At 32.4% G+C, this 21,488-nt stretch overlaps 2 protein-coding genes across 8 annotated transcripts; one reads left to right on the forward strand and one right to left on the reverse strand.

The window, feature by feature from the left end:
• Nucleotides 1-400: 400 nt before the first annotated feature.
• Nucleotides 401-4,304, reverse strand: LOC132795960 (tRNA (34-2'-O)-methyltransferase regulator WDR6). Of its 5 annotated transcripts, XM_060806939.1 has the most exons (4): nt 4,177-4,304; nt 3,370-4,074; nt 2,690-2,733; nt 2,551-2,635 (listed from the first exon to the last, which is right to left on the reverse strand). In XM_060806939.1, exons 1-4 carry the CDS (start codon nt 4,295-4,297, stop codon nt 2,615-2,617), a joined length of 891 nt encoding a protein of 296 aa, XP_060662922.1. In that variant the 5' UTR covers nt 4,298-4,304; the 3' UTR covers nt 2,551-2,614. The 5 variants fall into 5 exon arrangements, with proteins under 5 accessions (XP_060662919.1, XP_060662920.1, XP_060662921.1 ...); XM_060806936.1 differs by lacking the exon at nt 2,690-2,733 and having other exon boundaries at nt 401-2,635; XM_060806937.1 differs by lacking the exons at nt 2,690-2,733; nt 4,177-4,304 and having other exon boundaries at nt 401-2,635; nt 3,370-3,534; nt 3,611-3,701.
• A 1,257-nt stretch (nt 4,305-5,561) lies between these two features.
• Nucleotides 5,562-12,234, forward strand: LOC132795791 (stromal interaction molecule homolog). 3 transcript variants are annotated; one of them, XM_060806687.1, is made up of 8 exons: nt 5,562-5,681; nt 8,293-8,710; nt 8,812-8,975; nt 9,040-9,272; nt 9,628-9,743; nt 9,813-9,985; nt 10,043-10,637; nt 10,708-12,234. In XM_060806687.1, the coding sequence occupies exons 2-8, from the start codon at nt 8,401-8,403 to the stop codon at nt 10,797-10,799; spliced, it is 1,683 nt and encodes a 560-aa protein (XP_060662670.1). In that variant the 5' UTR covers nt 5,562-5,681; nt 8,293-8,400; the 3' UTR covers nt 10,800-12,234. The 3 variants fall into 3 exon arrangements, with proteins under 3 accessions (XP_060662670.1, XP_060662672.1, XP_060662671.1); XM_060806689.1 differs by having other exon boundaries at nt 5,568-5,645; XM_060806688.1 differs by lacking the exon at nt 5,562-5,681 and adding an exon at nt 5,718-5,732.
• The last annotated feature ends 9,254 nt before the right edge of the window (nt 12,235-21,488 follow it).

The raw sequence follows: 21,488 nt of genomic DNA on the forward strand, positions 1-21,488 counted from the left end.
ACTGAAGTAAAAATCAAAATATGGCCATGTCACAAATAGAATTTCTTAAACTAGCCTCTTCACTCATATCAGAGTTTAGCGGAATGTCTGAGAATCTACAAAGTTTCCTTGATGCTCTCAATTTCGTGAATTCACTTAAAGGAACACGTGAAATTATAGCAGTCAGCCTAATAAAACTAGACTCAGAATTCGCTTCACGCGATTACCTTTTGGTTTAAAAGTGGTACCAAATAGAAGAACGCTCGATGTGCGTAATTAATATTGAGGATTACTTATACTATATATTATATTATACTAACTAGATAATGATAAATAATAACAATGTGACACAGGTATGTGAGAACATACATAGCTTATAGCAATATTACAACTAAATTATATTCATTGTGACAAATCTTCATTATTGCTTTGGTATAGTGAAACGTTATTATTATTCAACAATCAGTTTTATCCAGAGACAAAACATGCAGACCGGAACCATAAATATACATATTTGTGTTGTTGTCAGAGAGCAGCATGCCTTTTATATCAGAAATACAAGTGAAACCAATCCGAGTGCATTTTCTAGTACTTAAGTTCACTTTAAATATTTGCTTGTCATCGCTACATGTGTAGGCACAGAGTTCGTTTTGACATACAAATAGAGGAGTTAAAGCGTTAATTTGGGCATTATGCAAGTGGGGGAATTCGGCAATTAGTTTTATATTCATATCAGTTAAATTAATTTTTGTATATTTTAAATTTTCATCGTCGCCGCCGGATAAGACGTGTACAAAGTTGTCGTCGACTACGGCACGTAATGAATTGATTCCAGCTGTGTGCAGCTGATGCTGAAACTGTTTCAATCGAAGACTTAGATCGAATCCATAAAGCATGCCATTTGTGGTTGTAATTAGCAACAGGTTATTGGCATTATCCAATTGCAACTGAAGAGGACAACGTTCAACGTCGATTAGATGTTCCACGTGTATTTCTGAAGGTTTTTCCAGATGCCAGCGAAGTAAACGAACTTTTCCATCCGCACTCGCCAAGTATAAAGAAAATGATCCATTTGCTGCAGTCTTTCGCAAAACTTGAATTGCCATCAGTCGGGCATCAACGGAATTAGTATTTGTTCGAATAATATGAGAACATAATTCACTAATTATTGGACCGTTTAAGTTGAGTCGATTGATGCACAACTGCGATCGCCCTCCAACAGAAAATATAAGCCAATCAATGTCCTCTGTGATAGGATATAATGCTAGATTTCGTACGCTTGAAATGTGCGTATGCAGTTCACCTATTTGCATAGGGGAATCCCCGCAAAATTGATTGATTTTAATGATATTATCATCGCCAGCCGATAACATATATAATGGCCGGTCATCCTTGGGATGTATAAGTGCCATGATGTTGCAACTGCGTTTGTGCCATCGACTTTGTGACGTCGAGGACAGTAAGTGCTCAGGTGAGTCATTGTAAAGTGGCTGGCTGTGGCAATAGACCTGCTTTTGCTTGATATATATAATATTTAGTTGATTGGCCGTCAGTTGATAATCCCAGCATCGATGGCCACCACCGCACTCTAGCTGCAATAGCACATCGTTTTGACGGGACCATGCCACAAGGTGATTGTCATTGAATCCAATCAATACATCTAGTCTGGGCGATGCTTCCACCCATGCCAAGGGGACGCACTCTCGTCGCAGTATGCTTAATTTACTGTTGATCAAGCATATGCGCAAAACTTTTATAATTGGCTCGTGTCCGACGCTGAGGATGTGCGCGGAGTGGTCATCACTATTCAACAACTTGAAGGTATTCGAGCCCATGTTGCCATGCAAGGATTTAAGAGTATCTTTTAATTCATAAAGATGTGATTCCGACTCGTTCTGTGGCGTATAGAGCATAACATGTCCGTTACGGGTGCTTAACAATAAATATTTCGATGCCACAAGCAATGCGGCTGTTATCCATGGTTCACGACCATTCGAAATGCGAAAACTTCCTTCAATTTGCATTGAATTTGTACTTGTTTCCAACGAAAGTAAGCGACTGTTGCCAAATTCGTCAGAGATGAGATATTTGTGTGGATTTAGAAAATGAAATGATTTGATCAGACCCTCAAGAATTGTGCCATTGTCGTAGAGTTTTTCAAAGTGATCCGTTTCGGCGTTGTATCTGAGAAGTGTGACGCGTCGATAACCACAAATTGCCGCAATTCCATCACTTGCAGTTAAGCTTGTAATTTTATAGGGGGGAATATCAATTTCAACCAACTTCCAAACATCAATGCTATTCGTTGTCCATGTCGATTGTGTAGTGTAAAACAAGCGATTCTTGCTACTTAATCCAATGATTGATGAAGAGCTGCAGTCCAAATATTTAATTTGTTTGAAAAACTCAGTTACGGAAATCTTTGGCATCAATCGTGTTAATTCCGTTTGCTTATCCATAAGAACATTGTGTAGATTATAGGAAGCAAGGTTACCTGTGGAGCCGGTGCTGTAGACTGTGCAGCTGTCAGAGTCAAAACCTAATCGCCATATGGGAGCGCCAAGCTGTTGGCGCCGCTTGAATAGCATGTCTCCCGCTTGACTCCAAACACAAATGTATGAATCTTCTCCTCCGCTTATAACAAAGATTCGTCCTCCTGTAAAATAACGTACTTTTTATTTATACACACTATAAATTTGAAATTATTTACAATAATAAATAACTTGCTCGATTTAGACAAAGGGTAGTGCAAACCTGGGAAGAAATACCGGAAATTTTGAATAAATGTAGATTTATTTAAATTCGGACTTATTTGAAAGCTCTAATATAGAGAAGTTCTTACTTCCATTAATTGGAACATGTAACCGAGCAACATATTATATTTCTTAACACTTAATAATATCTGTGCCAATGAATGGTTACGAAATATATTTAAAAAAAAGCAAGAAAGAAATGTATCGGTATGTTTTCCTACATTATTGTAAATAAAATCGTGTTAAATTAAGTGAATGAGCAGGAAAACAATGTGTTTTTTTATCAAGAACACAAAACGCGAGTTTCCTTTTGCTTTCAGAAATTTGTTGTTGACAATGTTTTCATTATGCAGAGAAAATGCACACGTCTGCAAAACTCAATGGCCACAAGTCGCGTTCATATTGGAATATGATACCGCTCTTGTTTGTTTGTATAAGCAGCGGGGAATGCTGCGATTGCCACACAACAATGAAAGCTATTCGAATAAACAAAAAAATTCTTAATGTTTCCTATTCATGTTTGTATTAAGACTTTGTTCATATGCAATCGATATTCTATCAACGCGGTCGATGTTGCTGGCCCAATTATCAGGATATATTATATTAAATATAAATGTTATTGTATGATCCGACTTACCATATTCTATGATAATAGCACACATAACACGTGAAGTGTGTCCAAAACAACTGAACAATGGTCTAACGGCTTCTTTTGCATGCTGTTTCTCTTCCGGAAATTGCCAAAACTTTAAAGATCGATCATCCGAGGCAGTCACCATCAATCCAGAAGCCAAGTGATAATCTATAGAAAATACAACTCCATTATGTGCCTTTAAACGCCACAGAAGTGGATACGTTTTAGTTGGAACACAACTAACGGGATCGCGGGGCTGCCAAATCAATATCTCTCCAAATCCATTTCCACTTATAATCATCAGTTCGTCATATTGTGAGCCTTGTAAAAGCGTATGATAGAGCAAGGAATAATCAGTGCAACACGCCAATTCTAATATCCGGCACTTTGTGTCAACATTGTATTGTAGTTGCAATATTGCTCCATGAGACATGTGTAGTACAAATTCATTAGATTCGCTCTTATCTAGAAATATTGCTGCATTAATCCAGTCTTGAGTCTCGCCTACATATTGCAGCTGGAAGGGCATTTCATTCTTATCAGCATCATATTTGTACAGAGAAAATTCCGTCTCGCTGTGGAGCAGTAAAAGGCGAGTGGAAGCATTAGCCCGGCTCATTGCAAATCCATGCACTTTTTTCTGAGCTGATCTCTGTGGCAGCTGTACTCGCGAATTGCCATCGTATAAAAATGCCTCATTGCCAATAGCTACAAAATTTAAAAAAGATTCTTAATTCAAATATCTAGATGCACATGTTTTAAATGCGAGCATACGGAAACGTCGTCTTAAAATGTACTGTGTGTACTTACCGGAAAATATAGATTTATGCGAAATACTTAATCCCAAAGCATCTGTAATTAAAGCGTGCACCGGTGCCATATTTATACTGAGCTCTATTTGAAAATGAGGCACAACGAAATAAACCAACATTCAACAATTGGTTAAACCCAGTGTGCCCATCTCTTGAACATATAAATATAACATGCGGCAATAATAAATATACTAAACAGTTCTGTTTCATTTTCATTAATTCAAAAATGTTCACAATTCAAAATATAAAATAAATATCTAAAAACTAAATAAGTTACAACACAGCTTTTAAACTACTTTCTATAGGCAATTGTTTGTGGAAAAAAACAAAGAAATCGTAAATTTAACAACATAAGATGACCCAGTAGTACAATTTTCAAACTTTGGCGCGTTTGTTGTGTACGTTGACATCTGTTTTCGTTTCATCTCAGTAAACGCGACTAAAAAAATACTAAAAATTATAATTTCTTATTTATTACATGAAGTCATTTTTTTTTAAAGCAGTAAAATGAAATATCTATATTTGAATTTCCTTAAGCTACGAATTAAATTATAAGATGCTTATATTTCGAGGTTGTAAAAATAAATTATTAAGCAAAATCCCACTTCACATCCTTAAGTTGTAGTTCATTAAGTACGAAAGAAGCCGCAATAATCATAAGCGTTTTAGACGACTAAAAGCTATGAGTTAGTTAATATCTATTTTTTTTATTTCATTTAGATTTAAAAGTTGTTTCTTTTAATAATATAATATTATACTTTTTACTGAAATAATACATATTTATTAATATATTATTACTTCGGATATTAGATGTTTTCTACCAGAAACCCAATTAACCGATCTATTTGGTTATATCGAAACTCTTGCTATTGAAAAACAAATTTGGATTATGGTTTCAAAAATAATAAAATGAATGTCTGTTTTAACATTAAATAATTTTTCAGCTAGTTTCGTCCATTTGACTCATGTTTATCGAAGCTCTAGCGAGTGGAACAATATGGACAAGAAACATCTATGCATGGGAATGAAATATTAACATATGACGTGCTCTTTAAATGTACATGTGAATGCTTTAATTCAGCTATAAGAATTTTTTTTAATTGTATCATTATAATCTGCAATCTAGATGACTTATAAATTAAATATGCATATTATTTGTATGCAATCTGACGCAAACGTGTATGTAGTGGATACAAAGTTGAACTACGAATTCTGTATAATGTCGTTCTGTTTTCCATAAAAACAATTCGGCGCTATATTGCAACTGATTATTTTTATGATAGTTATATAAATTAGTATCGGAAGCAACTCTGCTTTTTTTTTTGTATTAGTATACGTATTGACATATGTATGTAAATTTATTTTAAAATTTTTCTTTCAATTACAATATTTATTTTAATAATTATATATTTGCTCCTTGTATACTCCTATAACCAAATAAAATTTTGTTTATTTAAAAACATTGCGGTAATTTCATGCAAAAGTACATATGTACGTATGCATGTAAGTATGTTATTATTATCATTCCATTTTCATACGGTCGTATGTGCATAAGTAAGTAACGTAAAATGAATGAATCAGATGTGCATACAATTGTCTAAAACAGTTTTAAATGTGATACCACAATGTAAAGCCAGTTTTAAACCGCATATCAGCATACGTACATGCATGCATACTTACATATGTATGTATCATCAGACAGTGGCTATAGTAAATATATACAGATGTACATACAATGCATGTATAATCATGGTATTCATAATGATCTTGTAAACGAATGCTGTGTACATACAAATGTCATGTAATTTTGAAAATATGTATGTATGCATACATATATTTTTACATACGTGCATATGTACAATATATTTTCAGGCTCTCGAGCTAACGAATTGAGTAATTATTGCTGTCAAAAGGTTTTTAGTAACTTTATTAATAAGTATATTACAGATGTGACCATGTACATTTATACATACATATGTATGTACAATACATTCATAGGCATATATTTTATAATTTAGTGGATTTGAGGAGGTGACAACGTTATAAATCAAACAAAAGAAAATCGAGTGTTATGATCCATTTGGCCTTGAATACAATGTCATGATATTTTATTACTGAAGCTTTCTCATTATTACATGTTTTTTTACAAGCATTTTGTATGCAGAGTAAGCAATAGCGACAAGTTGTTTGCTTTTTTTTTTTGTTGCTCCCAAATGTTTACCAAATGATATCAGTCGTTATCGCAAAGGCAAACGCTTACCAAGAACCTTACCCAAATAATATGAAATGCGTATTAATATTGATACCTTTTACAGAGAAAAATTGTTGCCATGTGACCAAATTTTGAACAGCTTAGATGTCGGTTGGTGCCTCTTATTGCATGTTGTGTCGCAACTCGAATACGATCTTCAATCTTGTGTAAAGCTGCAGGATCAAAGAGATTCCTTCCATTCGTATTTTTTGACCCATTCACACTCAATAAAATGAGTCTATTAGATTTGTCAAGCAGAAGATTACCAAAGTAGAAGTATACCAAATTATATCAATATCCGTCTGTTCGAACCAAATTTGTTACATATGGTCATATCTACGTTAAGATCCATCGAGATCAACAATATAAGTAATTGATTTACAAAAATTTGTGAACGATTGTATAATAAACAACAATTTGGTATAACTAAATCCAGCTATCCAGTTTACGATACAATGCTAAATTTTAATAGTAATTCTAACGTAAATAATACAATGTTTTTTTTAGGTTTTTAGATGCTACGAATATATTATCGCAATAAAATGGGATTAAAAGTGAGCAGCCGGCGATTAAAGCTTTCATAAATCAAGACTTTTCTTATCAAAGCAATGCTAAGATAATAATTTACTTTCGTCGTTTGGTCTAAGTTTCGCACTTTTTATATTTCAAGTCAAATTTGAACCCTCACCCTTCATTAATTTGTTATTAATTTTTTTTTAACAATTAATCTTGATCAGTAGATTTTGCTGATAAACTTCTTGAAGCCTATTAAGTGACTCGATCTGATTGCTGATATAAATAAAATATATCAAATGGCTCTGATGATTGGTCATTTATTTCAATTCAGAGAGCAGATGATCTATGTTTAATTAAGTTGATTCGCGATTCTTTCTGGACATGGGATGTGGCCGTATTTGCTTTACAACAATGACCTCTGAGTTTATCTTTCATCCATCCTATCGTAAATCAATTATTATTTTGGGTACTCTATGTGTAAGCTATTACGTCTCTACTCCAATCAGAAAGCTCGTCAATTGAATATAATTGTATGAGAATCAAAAAAATAAATCTTTTTTATATATAATCGAGATTTGGCATAACATAAAACCTGCAGTTGTGAACTGAACATAAATTATTTTTAGGGTTGCCCAGGGGTTATTTCAATGCATTTTCCCATTTCGGGGCTATTCTTTGATATTACTCAAGAATTATAAAAGACCCACCCGCAAATAATTTTGGGTGAAGTTCTCAAAGAGTTTGAATTATAAAACAAAATTTACTGATAAGGGTTCTGATAAATCGTTAATAGCACTCATATTGTGAAAAAAATTATTTCACTTGAAACGGTTCTCATTTAACAAATGGTTGTCGTTAAGCAATGAAACAGAAAAATCGAATTGTAATAATCCTAAATGCATTCGAATTGTTTTGTAATAAATCAAGAGTTGAGCAGCATAACTAGCCCAAATGATTCAGTAGTGTCGCATTTTACAAATTTATCTGTTTTTATCATCTGTTGCTACCAAAAAAATGTTAAATAAAATGAGTCGATTATAATATACTCTGTGCCTTCAATATTGCGCACATGTGTTTCGACCCATGTCGATTGAAACTTTCGATGTAAACTGTACTTTTGCGCTAAGAAATTTGTGTACACAAATTGAGCATAGTTTATATTATATAAATATAATTATGTGTTTTTAATTTAAATTGCATTGTTAAAAGTTATTATAAATCGTAGCTTGTTTTAATTGACGTAAAATTAAAAATGTTTTAATTGACAGAAATAAACTTTAAGTTATGAAGTTGGCAGTTGTATTTATACATAAATCTACCATATTAACAGTTTATTTTATTTTGCAGGTCACCGACTGGCCCAAGCAGACTCTAACACATAGAGAGAATCAAACAAATTAAATGTTAAATCGAAGGATTCCTTAAAATTAATTTAAACTAACGCTGTTAAACAAAATGCACGCCGTTTGGAACTACTTGTTGCTTATATGTCTATACTGTTTATCAGAAAATACTTGCATTGCGACCACTAACAGCGTATCTAGTGTTAGCGCAGACGCCGAAATAAGTAAAAAACAAGAAAATCCAAATGGCAAACCAATTGTGCATACAACTTCACCTTCACCTTCAGCATCGCCGCATTCGGAGGCCGTGCAGTCATATTCTGTAAGTGGTGACAATTCTCCGCATTTTGAACCACATCATCATAAGAGCTCATATAATCTCTTGAGCGAAGCGATGTCGCAGGCCGTCAGCAATGAGTTTAGTAAGTTAACATAATATTTATTCGTTTATAATTGATGCCCAACGCATTATTGATCTTAAATCATCTATCTGCAAACATTTTACTAATAATCATATTTATAGGTCCGATAAACAGCGGCTCTTCTGACAACACTTGCAATAGTGAGGATTTTGATTGTTATAATGGAAACGTACAGGATCGCCTCGGAATGGAAGCTATTGCCAGTTTACATCGTCAATTAGATGACGATGATAATGGAAATATTGATTTGAGCGAATCGGATGACGTAAGTAAAGCTATGTGCTCAAATTATGAAAACACAGTAATTAATCTATTTTGTTATTTTATAGTTCCTTCGCGAAGAATTAAAGTATGATTCTGGATACGAAAAACGTCAAAAAGCATTTCATTTTAATGATGATATGCATATTTCTGTTAAAGAACTTTGGAATGCTTGGTTGCGTTCAGAAGTTCATAATTGGACTATTGAGCAAACCACCGATTGGCTAGCACAGTCTGTTCAGCTTCCACAGTATGTTGACTTATTTAAATTACACAAGGTTACTGGAGCTGCTTTGCCCAGGTAAGTTGCGTGTTCCATTTCAAATAGTATCAAGATAAACCGAAATATTCTAAGCAATAAATACACATCCTCATGGCGGGATATCTTAATAACAGCATGTGAGAAATGTATACTAATTTAACTAATGTAAGCAATATTTTTGCTGAGGTTTTCGAAAGCCTTTTTTGACTCTCTACCGATAAGATTTGGTAGCTTTCTAGTGTGTTTATTTTACGTATTGTATGCTAGGCACATTTTAAATTATTTATTATTGTAGCGTTCAATCATAAGTGTTAGCATAATCTTGTATTAATACAATATTGTTGATCGTAATCAACTTAAATATTAATATTTACATTAAAACGTATACTTCTAGATTAGCTGTTAATAATCTACATTATGTCAGTAATGTGCTTGGAATAAAAGACCCCATACATAAGCAAAAAATATCTCTTAAGGCTATGGATGTGGTATTGTTTGGACCGCCGCGAGGTAAGTAGCAAATTTCATTAGTTGCCAATAAAACAATTATTATATTTGGAAATCAATTCACATTTACAGAGACGGGCACTCGCTGGAAGGACTACATTCTTGTTACGCTTCTATTAAGTGCAATTATCGGATGCTGGTACGCTTATCAACAAAACAAAAATGCCAAGCGTCATTTAAGGCGTATGGCACAAGATATGGAAGGATTGCAGAGGGCTGAACAGAGTCTACAAGAGATGCAAAAGGTATAGTTTCGAAATTTGGTGTTAATACTTAAGAACTAACAATATGCATTTATTTAGGAATTGGAACTTGCTCGTATGGAACAGGAAAATGTGGCCACGGAAAAAATGGACCTCGAGCGACGATTAAAAGAAGTGCCCGTAATAAGTTCGAGTAGCTCAGATCTGGAAGTACAACAGCTGAAAAAAGAAATTGAAATGCTTCGCAATGAACTGACGCGTGCCGAATTCGAGCTTGTCGACAATTGTTGGGCGCCCCCACAGCAGTTGCAGTCATGGCTCCAATACACCTATGAGCTGGAGAGCAAAAATCATCAAAAGAAACGCGTGTCGGCTGAAAAGCAACTGCAAACTGCACGGGAAGCCTGTGAAAAGCTGCGGAAAAAGCGATCTAGTTTGGTGGGTGCCTTTGTTTCGACTCATGGTAAGAGCATCGATGACGTAGACCGTTCGATTGTGGAAGCGCGCAACGCTCTTGGGGAAGTCACTAACGAATTGCAGGAACGTCTTCATCGCTGGAAGCAAATTGAAACGTGCCTAGGCCTGAGCATTGTTAATAATAATGGATTATCCTACTTGGAGAATGTTTTGTATAATCGCAATGGTGGCATCACTAACAGCACAGGTGGTCTTAGTTCCTCAAAGGGTTCTAGAGGTTGGTATTTGCATTTGCCTTAATAATTCTATATACAAAACATCATCACAATGTTTATGTACATTTTTAGCTCGTATTACAAGTAGCACCGATGATCTGGACGATGAATCAGTACAAGGTAAGATGAATTTTGAGAATTTTTCTCTGCTTGCTACGGAGTAAAATTGTTGCGTTGCGAATGGAAAAAAAAACAAAAAACAACGCAGGATACACCTATCTAGCTGGCCCCTATAAGTGATTGAGTACCAGACATATGCTTGAACAGCTATGTTCCATACATATATATTTTTTTTAAAGCTCATTTATTGTTATTTTTTAATCGCGTCTACCACACTCAACCATACGAAACTGTCACCGAAACTTAAAAAAAAATTATCTCTTCATATTAGTAAAAAACTCAACATATTTACCTTCATATGCACTAACAAATAATTGAGTTCTATTTGACCAATATTTATTACTAGCATATTAAACTAAAATAAAATATTCTGAGTAGGATACATCGATAAATACCATATTTGCGTACAGAAAAATCCAATATCTTCCAGATGCATGGTGAACGTTAAAGTTTATTTGCATACTTTTGCTACATATGTATATTAAAAAAAAACATCACACAAAGTGTGGCCTGTATAATGCTTAATTATGTATATGCAGGTATTTACATATAAATCTACAATTTTGTGTATTACTTATCTAATATAATTATTGAACTAATTCGGCAGTCAGAGTTAACGTATAAATACATGAAATATTCCATTATATTTATTATATTTAGTATTTATGATTCATTCGAAAAACTGATTTTAAATGTAAAAGTCCATAAAAATCTTTAAACATGGTGCTCCCATTCTTAAGAAGCAAAATATTTGAGTATTCAATATACATATATTTTGTAATTATTTTTTGTTTTATTGTACTGTATCATTTTTTTTATTTTTTCTTCATGGTATACAATTTCCAGACGCATAAATAATATACTATAATGAACATGCAAATTTGAACATGTCTTACAAGAGTTGCATCGGTGTTTTTGAATAATGCATCTTATACGGTTCATTATTTTCATGCCATCACTTGAAAATAAAGCTTGAAGTGAAAAATACTTAAGTATTTGCATAGTTTTTTTTTGTTACTTAATACATTGTTAGTTGCATTATTCACGTATTTATATATGTGCTGAAACTTGATTACTATGCTTCATATATCACTAAATGTACATATGTATAAGTATTTATGTACCAGATTTTTTTGTACCCAAATCAAATCATTTGATAATGACTATTATAATGGATCCTTATTAAAAGTGTGCAAATACACTCCGTGCCAATTGAATAGCAATACTAATAATAAGAATTTGGACTCGAGCTGTTGTTTCAGCATGTAAAACGCGAATCTTTGAGATAATTAAGAGAATAAAATGTTTTCCATTTGCGAAAAAACTAATTGTTTAACTGTTAGCTATAAGTTTTGTCCACATCTATAAATTCCTTTGAATATAGAACTGTACATTTTGAAATTACCTTTTGGACCTGGGCATTATCACAGCACTGTCGTCATAATCGAAATAAACCAAGTATCTAAAAAAAAAAACAAACCCCACAGTGCTCGATTTTACTTAATCTCTTAATCCTATTATATTGGTCCAGGTCCAAAGTGTAAATATACGTCAGGGTATTATCAGGTGTAGGGAAAATTATTGGTGATATATCACTAAGCTGCGTTATTTTCGAAAAAAAAAATGAAAAAATAGTTAAGAGCTATTATAAGCAATAAATAAAATAATGCAATGTAGCCAAATCAGATTTTAGAAAACATTTTTTATATGTGCTATTCAAGTGGGCGGACTGTAACTACATGCTATCAACATTTTTTTTTACATTCAATTTTTTAAAATTGTAAATTGTTAAATAAATTAGATTAGAAAAAAATACTGATTGGGTAAGGTGTTGTCTCGAAAAATGTAAATAAACCATTAAAAAAGATAAATAGAATGACCAAACTAAGTTTTCTATTGGTGGCAAAGCCACATTCGGATTATTGAATGTTCACATTATAAAATAAACAATAAAATTAGTCTAATGTGCAACTTAAATAAATACATAGTATATATAAACTGTGGAACACATATACCATATTTATTTTTGTATTGTATTTAAGATCTGTTCCAATGAATGGATATTATACATATAATTTTATGTGAATGATAAAAGAATTGGATACAGTTTTCATAAGCTTCCCTGTATAGTAAGTATGTGGCACAAGACTTATACTGCTTTGGTCTCCCAAATTAAAACAAATGCAAGTACATTGATATCGCTGAATTCTATAAACCAGTTTCATTGTACTTAAATATAATAAAATGCATTAAAAACAAAATCAAATTATTTCTTGATCAGTGTCAACAGCCTTAACGCACAGAGAGATCTCAGATGCTTTACATTTTAATTTCGTAGCTTGCAAAGCAAAATTAAATGTCGATTGTTGTATTAATGGTTGCCAATGGAAAGTTTTCAACAATTTTGTATTTTAACTTGTTGAGAATCAGTATTTTGATGTTGAAGAGAATATGTTATCTGTGATACGATGTTTAGAATTTAAGTGGACTATAAATGTTGACCAACACATTCACATCTACATCGCACTCGTGCTCTTCTGACCCGCGAATCTCAGGACAAAAAACTCCACCTTGCTATTCCACCAGGCGATGATATTGCAGCAAAAAACGACATCATTTGAGATTTAGTTATTGTTTTTAAAAAAATGATGTAAACCCAAATGTTGCAAGCTATTGTAAATCAATTTTATGTTATCTTATTTCATTTTATTAAAATTTGACAAATCATAAAGTGAAAATAAAGTACATTAAACTTACAAAAAATTTTGGTCGTTGTTATTTAAATATATTTGGATCGATATCAAGGACTATTGCATTCAGTAAGTATTACGCAATGTGTGCAAAGATTTTCTATAAAGAAATGGACAAAAATGTAAATTAAAGAAAAAAATTATACTGGACCGCGGTTATATATATATCATTTTAAAAGTTGATACGTCGAAAATAAATAAATAATGTATATACATATTCGAAGTTATCAGCACCAACCAAATCTAAAATACAGTATTTAAGATTACTGTAAATTTGTAGATATTATTTGAGAAACACTTTTGAAGGACAACAAAAAACAGATTACTTACTACGGCCTGTTTTGGCTGACAATCTAGTATATTTTGCACCCTATGGTATATTATGAATGTACTATTAATATACCAAATAAAGCCATAGTAAAAGCCATAGCCAAAGTAATATATTAATTTGGTATATTTTAATAATACCCCACTATTTAAAATGGGTAGCTGGTATCTCACAGTCGAACAATCACTCGATTGTAGCTTTCTTACTTGATTTAAAATAATATTGCAAACATTCAAAGCTTTCTTAAAGAATTTCCTATAGTTGCAATATTTTTCTAACCACAGCACTACTGCGAGATATGCTTATAAGCTCCCATTGAGTACCTGTTTATATTTATTCCAAGCAATATCACACATACATACAATGTATGGACTGCATACTCCAATGTACCAAGATGGAATGTACACAATGCACAAATACATTGATATCTATAAGATGGAAATGTGATCTACACATCGGTATACAATGTATACTTTAGAAAACATACAAACATATAAATATTAAGGGAACTACCACAGAGGCATAAAATACGTAAGTACAGATAAACAGCGCGCACTTCTGTCGGATCAGCATAAAAACATATACATATGGTAGTATGTATGTAAGTAGCCAGATTGCCGCATATGTGTGTGTGTTTTGCACACTTGCCTCCAAACTTATATGTGTGTTTGTAATTCTGCCTTTCATTTTGAATGTGTGTGTATATGAAGGAATATTGGCTATGTAGAAAAGGCTTCAGACAATTTGAATTTCAAATTCGTAGATTCATTTAACATTTTGTGGTCTTTCGGACAACACCAGAAGCGGAAGTCTTCAGCTCAGTAATTATTACGATACAATATCCAAATTTTATCTCACAAGAGGTGAGTTTAAACAAAAAAAAACAAGGCAATACTTACAGTAATCAAAAAGTCGAATTACAAAAATTAGGCGATCCGTGCATTAAACACAAATTATTGGAATTAAGTACATACGATCTGTAAATACTGTGTACGGAAATGATGCGGATGCAGAGATGACATTTTCTAGTTACGCTGGCGAGCAGGAGATATACATATATCTGGAATGGATTTATCTTAACAATAGCCGAAATTGGAAGGTGAGCTGTTTTATATTAAATGTATATACAACATATTTTTTCCATGACAATTTTTTGTCTTGAAACTAGAAAGAAGCATGCAAACAAAGTGAATTTAAGCACATTTTTTTTACTTCTCAAATACATATGTATGTAGATGTTGCTAAGAAATCAAACTCTTTAGTTGAGTGATTGCTTAAAAAAGTCAGTTTAGTTTCTATTCTATTGCTCATCATCATTTTGTAAAAGATACTTGTGCACATAATTGTAAAAAAAGTTGAGCTTTTACTATATCTAGTAATTTTAATCAGCTTATCTGCAGCTACGCATGCGCAAATACTTTGAGTTAACATCACGTGATTCTTCTTGACTTTGCAATGTAAATCATAATTTTCTAATAATTTGCTTATTGAATGATGTTTCATAGCATCTACGCTTGCGAACTTTAAATTAAAACTCTATTCGACTAAGAATAAAATCAAAAGATAATAAAAATTTAAATACTGTCCATGTATTCGTAAATAGCTGCAAACCTATTTAAAAGAATAATATGTTTTAATTTTTTTTTAAGTTGAAAATAATATATTCGTATATATTTTGTATGCACGTAGATAATCTTAATTTATCCATTTTTAGAACATAAAAACGTAGGGTTTTTTAATTAACTTCTACAAATTCTACATTTCAGTAGTATTATGATTGCAATTTTGACAGATATTGTGATGAATTAGCCAAATTGCATTTCAATTGTGATTAAGACTGAAAGTTGTAAATGAAAACTCTTAGAAATAAACATAATGCCGCCATCGGGATGACTGTCCATCGAGTCCATCGTTTTTCCATAATATTTCTGATTGCCCTTTCTCTGATGCCAAAATAAAGGTATTCATATTTTTGACAGTAGTAAGTAAACTTACAAAACTTACTGACTTCATTTATGGATTTGCAGTTCTTATTGGACCTTTCGGGCTGTTCTAACATTGGACTGTGCGACACAACTGTAATAAATTATAATTCAGCTTCATAAATAATTCATCAACGGAAAAATCTTCAAATATGTATACAGAAACTGAAATATAAAAAAGTGTATACATCTTAGTACGTGAAAGTGAAGCAAGAAATCGATAGACTGCGTATTCTTCAATCATCTAGATATTGAAACTGGAATACTGGAATATGTTACATCAACAACTGGAATATGGCAACGCAAGTAACAAAGGGCAAGTAGACAGCATTATTGTGTGCATACAACAATTGAACTTACAATCGCGATTAATACTATATTGCAGAATTTCATAATAATAGTATTCATAACAGAAAGATCAAGACAATCTGTTTAATCAGTTTACTGCACATTTTGAAATTTCAATTGAGAGATCAACTGGGAAAGAAACTTATCTAGAAAAGGAGCAAATACCATATTTTTAAATGTTAAAAAAACATTATTATGTACGTAGTAAGAAATATAAGCGACCAAAAGTTCTAGTATTATTCGGCATAAAAAGAAACTAAACTAAACTAAAAAAAACTTAAATCTAAGCAATCGAAGGAGACATTTCAAAAACTTGAGGGAACAAATCATTTTTTGATAGCCTGTTTGTAAACATTTTATGCTCATATAAAATAACAATCCATTAATGAAGAACTGTAAATTTAAGAAATAATATAAATTAATGATTGCACTTGCATAACAGCTTATAATAGACTGTTAAATTAGTAAATGTAATATTGTATAGAAAAAATTCATGAGGATAAATCCATAAATGAATATAATAGCACTTATTTAAAAGCAAGAAAAGCAGAAAACAATTTCCGAGACTTCTATCAGTCACAATATATGGATATATGTATGTATGTAGATAGTTAAACTAAAATACTTTTAAACCAGACACTTTGAACTTTAATTTTGGTTGGCTCCAATAGAATTTTATATTTTGGCACAACTCACAGTCATTTATAATTTTTTTTCAAGTTCATGCTTAATGCTTTAATTTTACTGCAATCTATTCAAGTGTTTTATTTTATTAATTTTCTTTTTACTGAATGAGGACGAGGATAATGATACCATTATCGTTTAATATTATCTTTGAATATGCTTTGTTGAAATTTGTTAAACAATATGATCAAGTTTTTCATTCAAGTACTCGTAATGAATGATTTTTCTTTGATAATTGAATTGTTCGTTCTTTGCGCTTTTTGACTTGTATCGTTATAAACCGTATTGCAGTTTATTTTTTCTGTTTATCATTATTATGATGTAGAGAGAGTTTCGTTGAAAAATGTTTTCTGGGTTTCTTTTAATTCATTTTAGATTATCTATGTCATTTAACCCAGTGGTCCTCTAATTTTTCATTCATGAAATAAATTATTTTTGCTTCAGTATGTGTCAAAAGTGAATGTTCTAGAAAAATTTTTACTTTTGCACGAATCGAGTTTTATAGGATAATATCCTTGGACCTCCTAGAGGTGACTTTTTGATTCTACTTTAAAAATTGAAAAACTTTGGTGCCTTACACAAAACAATGGTTCACTTCTCATTATTGTGATGGGATATTAATATCTTGAAAATATTTATCTGCAAATATACTTTATTGAGTGTTGCAATTAAATGAGTTATTTTTCTATTTGAATTTATATTTTACTATCGGTAAACAAGTAATATCATGTACGTTTCTTTTTGTAACATTTTCTTTTCCGGTAATGGGATTTTGATTTTTTTGTTTGACTTGTGTTACTTTTCGGTTTAGGCGTCTTCTTTGGCAGTGGAATCTCAATATTCCTGGTGTTTGTTTTTAGTTTTTGCGATATTTTGAATTACAGCGTGTCTGTGATTTGACTTTTACGATCTGATAGCAAATTGTTTATATGCTCATTACAGAGAAGTTCTAACTTATTGACGATTCGATTATCTTATTGTCGATTAATGTGTGTACTTGAACTTGAATTTCTTCTGTTTGACTGTATGGATTTCTATAATTTTTTATGTTTTCATCATCCTCCATTCTTAGTTTTTGCTTATAGAAACGGTTTGTGGTTATTGATTCGGTTTCGAGTCCAAATATATCACTGTACTGGGTGCACAAGTCAGTTAATTGTGGCTTGAACCGTGTTGGAAAATTTTTTGCTGGTTGAGATAAGACAGTTTTTTCTATACATTCTGGATTGTTTTGAACTATGTCGTAGTTTGAAAGTGTTACATATGTTACACTATTAATATTTACTATTTGATCATTTCTAGTTGTATTGAGTAATCGGACAACTGCATTTTTGGTTGTTGCGACTGTGTTTGTAACATAAATGCCATGTTGAATTTCCTGGTTAGGTATTAATATACTTTCTTCATCTGTTGATAGATGAATCTTTCGGACGACTTGGGATCTTGCTGGTAGAATTATGGAATTATTACCAGAACTGTATGTTATTGGAACATAAATTGGGAAATTCAAATTATTTGGTCTCATTATGAGCCAATCTTCATTTGGTTTGAAGTCTAACTGGCAATTGAATTTTTTTGATGAAGTCAATGCCTATTATTCCATCACAAGGTATTGCGAAGTGCAAATTTACTAAGTGAAAATCGTGTGGAATTATGTATTTACCTGTCTGTATCTCTATTGAAATCAGTCCGTTCGACTGTATTATATCTTGGCCTATGCCTTGGATATTATGAAAGATATCAGAATTTTCCTTTAACAGAGATATGTCTGCACCAGTATCTATTAAAAACACAAGCTTTTTATTAGTTTTTACATTGTAGAAATCTACAAATATATTTAAATTAAGATTGATGGTATGATTCGTATAATGTCATATTGCTGAACATCTGAAGGTTGAGAGTTTCCCGAATTATTCTGGGCAACTCTAACATTATTGGTGGTACTATTATTGTTTCTGTTTTGATTTCTACGGCCTCTTGAGTCATTGGCACTATTGTCGTAGTTGTAATTGTTGTTACGACCACGAAAGTTACCTCTATTATTTCCATAATTTCCACGTCCGCGGTTTCCGCCACGTTGTGAAAAATTTTTGAAATATAGGACTGTGTTTTGCTGTCCAGTTGCTTCTGTGCAACTGTTTACAAATTTGGATACGACCTCATTCATTGTAGAGAAACTACCAGCTTCCATGATAAGTTTTACCTTCTCATTCGTGTAGTTCTTAGTCATTGCTTTTACTGTCTGCCATTTTATTTATGTAACGAACACGTTTAGGACGCCATCTTATCAAGAGACGACCCGTTAAGTGGGCAGCAAACTGGGAGCATACTCTGCCTACATTGTCGACTAAAGCTCAGGGAAAGTGGGGTGGGTCTTTTGCCACCTAGTAAGCTACCGTGACACACAGATAAAAGAAGGTTGACAGAGTTAAGACGGGAACAGACAGGATAGGCTATCAACCGATAGACCGGTTAAGAAGTATATGCATTCAATATATAAATATGAAGAACGAAGATGGTTGTGTTCTTCTTCTTTACCCTCCCAACCTGTAAAAGCCTTTACCCAAATTAAGCAACAACAAGTAATATCAGGTGCCCATTACTTTATAATTTATTTCGACTTCATGATTATTCAACGAGGTTAAGACCTCTGGCTAACTCTAAAGTTAACCCGTCAGTTATATATGCATTTTCCAATGTTTTCGTCATTTCCTCAATCTCTGTTACATATTGATTGGCAGTTTTATTGCGCTGCTGTAGGTTCATCAGTTTTGCTGATAATACTGCCACAGTTTCGCCTTTGACATTGTTTTGTAGTCTGGAGATGACTTCAGCTTTTGTAGTCTCATTCCCGACTAAATTTCTGGCCACACCCTTTAGCTTTGTCTTTATCATCGACACAGCTAATTGTTCGTGTTCGCCTTTTATTGAGTCCACAATGTTTAATGCATCAAGAAAACTTGTTAAGTTTTCGGCTTTACCATCAAAAACTGGTATAAGCTTGGATGCTGTATTAACAAAATCAATATTTGATTGTGCCACTGTGATTGTTTTGATTTCTATTACACTTGAATGTGTATCGGAATCCGAATCTACAGTGGACATTAGAATGGCCGGGATGGTAAGATTTGCCAAGTCTTGTTCTTGGACTTGTATATCTTCCTCTGTACTAGCCTCAAATTTTACTGGTGTATTCAGAATAGACGGCACAGTTAGATTAAGATTATGTTTCTCCTTTATACTTTGGAGATTATTTCTTAATCTTGTCAATAACCTTGACGTTTCTGACCAATGTTGATCGGTTAATACGTCTTTATGATTATAGATAATTATTCGTGCTTCATTGAAGCAGTCGATTAAGGTTATTGCATGTCTGTCTACTGTGTCTTTATGAGTTTGTTTATTCTGCGTTAAGCATTTGTATGCTTTTTCAAATCTGATTTTTATATTATGGATTCGCTCAGAAAGTTCTGACCATTCCATAATATGGGCTAGCAAGCTGTTTCTATACGAGGTTTAGTACTTGAATACCTCGTAGTTAATTTCTTCCGATTTCTCGTTAAATACTGTCATAATTTCTATGCCAGGTATTAACTTTATGATACAACGAAATTAACTCTTTCTGCTAGGTCTGGTTCTTTTACCAAGACTTTTTTTTTAAATTCCTCTTTGTTATTTTACTCATAATATCTTGTCAATGTATACTATTATGGGATATTATTTTTTTTATTCTGATCTTATATTTTTTTATTCTGATCTTATATTTTATATATATAATTCCCTTTTGATTTACGATTTCCTTTATATCTATTTTAATTACATTTTATTGTATTTAGCTTTTGTTTTTTTTTATTTAGCTATTGTTTGTGCTTTGCTTTTTAAATTCTGTCCAAGTCGTTTGCTTGGCTCGCATATCTTTTTTTTTAACATTTATGATGCAGTTTATACAATCTATAAAAGCAATTGGCACACATTATTATGACAATTATTAATAACATGATATTGACGAATTCCAAATCGATATTATTTGGTTCGACTTTATTTATCACGTTAGCAGTGGAATCCACTGTCTTAACGTCTACTAACCCCATATTAGTTGGATTATTAATTTCTTTTAATTCAACTATGTTTTTATATGGGTCTTCTTCAGAATATTTACTTATTTTATTTGTCTCTATAGACATTAATTTTTCTTAAGAATTTTGTTTTTAATAAAAAATTCTGTCTTGCCGGTCGACTTAATTGTCGTCAGGCATTACAAAGATATATATATAATAATTTTAAAATTAATGTTGCGCACTCTTTAGTGCTGTCGGTCCGTTCACCCTTGGTGTTTCCAATCGTTGGTACAAGGGGCGGTCTGCCTCTCGTGATTGATTATTTATTGTTGATTTCTGTTGCTTGCAGAATTGGCTGAGTGCATTTCAGGTGTCGATGCACTTAGCCACCTTCTGATGTGTCAACATTGTTGTTAACTTATGTATGCTTTATTAGAATATCAGCTTAAGACTAATCGTACAATTTTCGGTAATAAGAGTTAATGGCACGTGTACAATTTGTGCTTATGCTATGGCAGAATATGCTGAATATGCTTATTAATCATTATGTGTGTTATGTTACTATATATGTACATATATACGC

The sequence above is a fragment of the Drosophila nasuta genome, chromosome X (genome assembly GCF_023558535.2).
Source record: "Drosophila nasuta strain 15112-1781.00 chromosome X, ASM2355853v1, whole genome shotgun sequence".
Taxonomy (NCBI): domain Eukaryota; kingdom Metazoa; phylum Arthropoda; class Insecta; order Diptera; family Drosophilidae; genus Drosophila; species Drosophila nasuta.

What these genes read in the sequence shown, in the direction of transcription:
- LOC132795791 (XM_060806687.1), top strand. Translation starts at nt 8,401, where the DNA reads ATGCACGCCGTTTGGAACTACTTGTTGCTTATATGTCTATACTGTTTA. An exon ending in ACTGGAGCTGCTTTGCCCAG is followed by an intron (nt 9,273 to 9,627) that starts GTAAGTTGCGTG and finishes GTATACTTCTAG; the next exon opens with ATTAGCTGTTAATAATCTAC. An exon ending in ATTGTTTGGACCGCCGCGAG is followed by an intron (nt 9,744 to 9,812) that starts GTAAGTAGCAAA and finishes TCACATTTACAG; the next exon opens with AGACGGGCACTCGCTGGAAG.
- LOC132795960 (XM_060806936.1), bottom strand. Translation starts at nt 4,297, where the DNA reads ATGTTGGTTTATTTCGTTGTGCCTCATTTTCAAATAGAGCTCAGTATA. An exon ending in GCATAAATCTATATTTTCCG is followed by an intron (nt 4,075 to 4,176) that starts GTAAGTACACAC and finishes TAAATTTTGTAG; the next exon opens with CTATTGGCAATGAGGCATTT. An exon ending in TGCTATTATCATAGAATATG is followed by an intron (nt 2,636 to 3,369) that starts GTAAGTCGGATC and finishes GTTATTTTACAG; the next exon opens with GAGGACGAATCTTTGTTATA.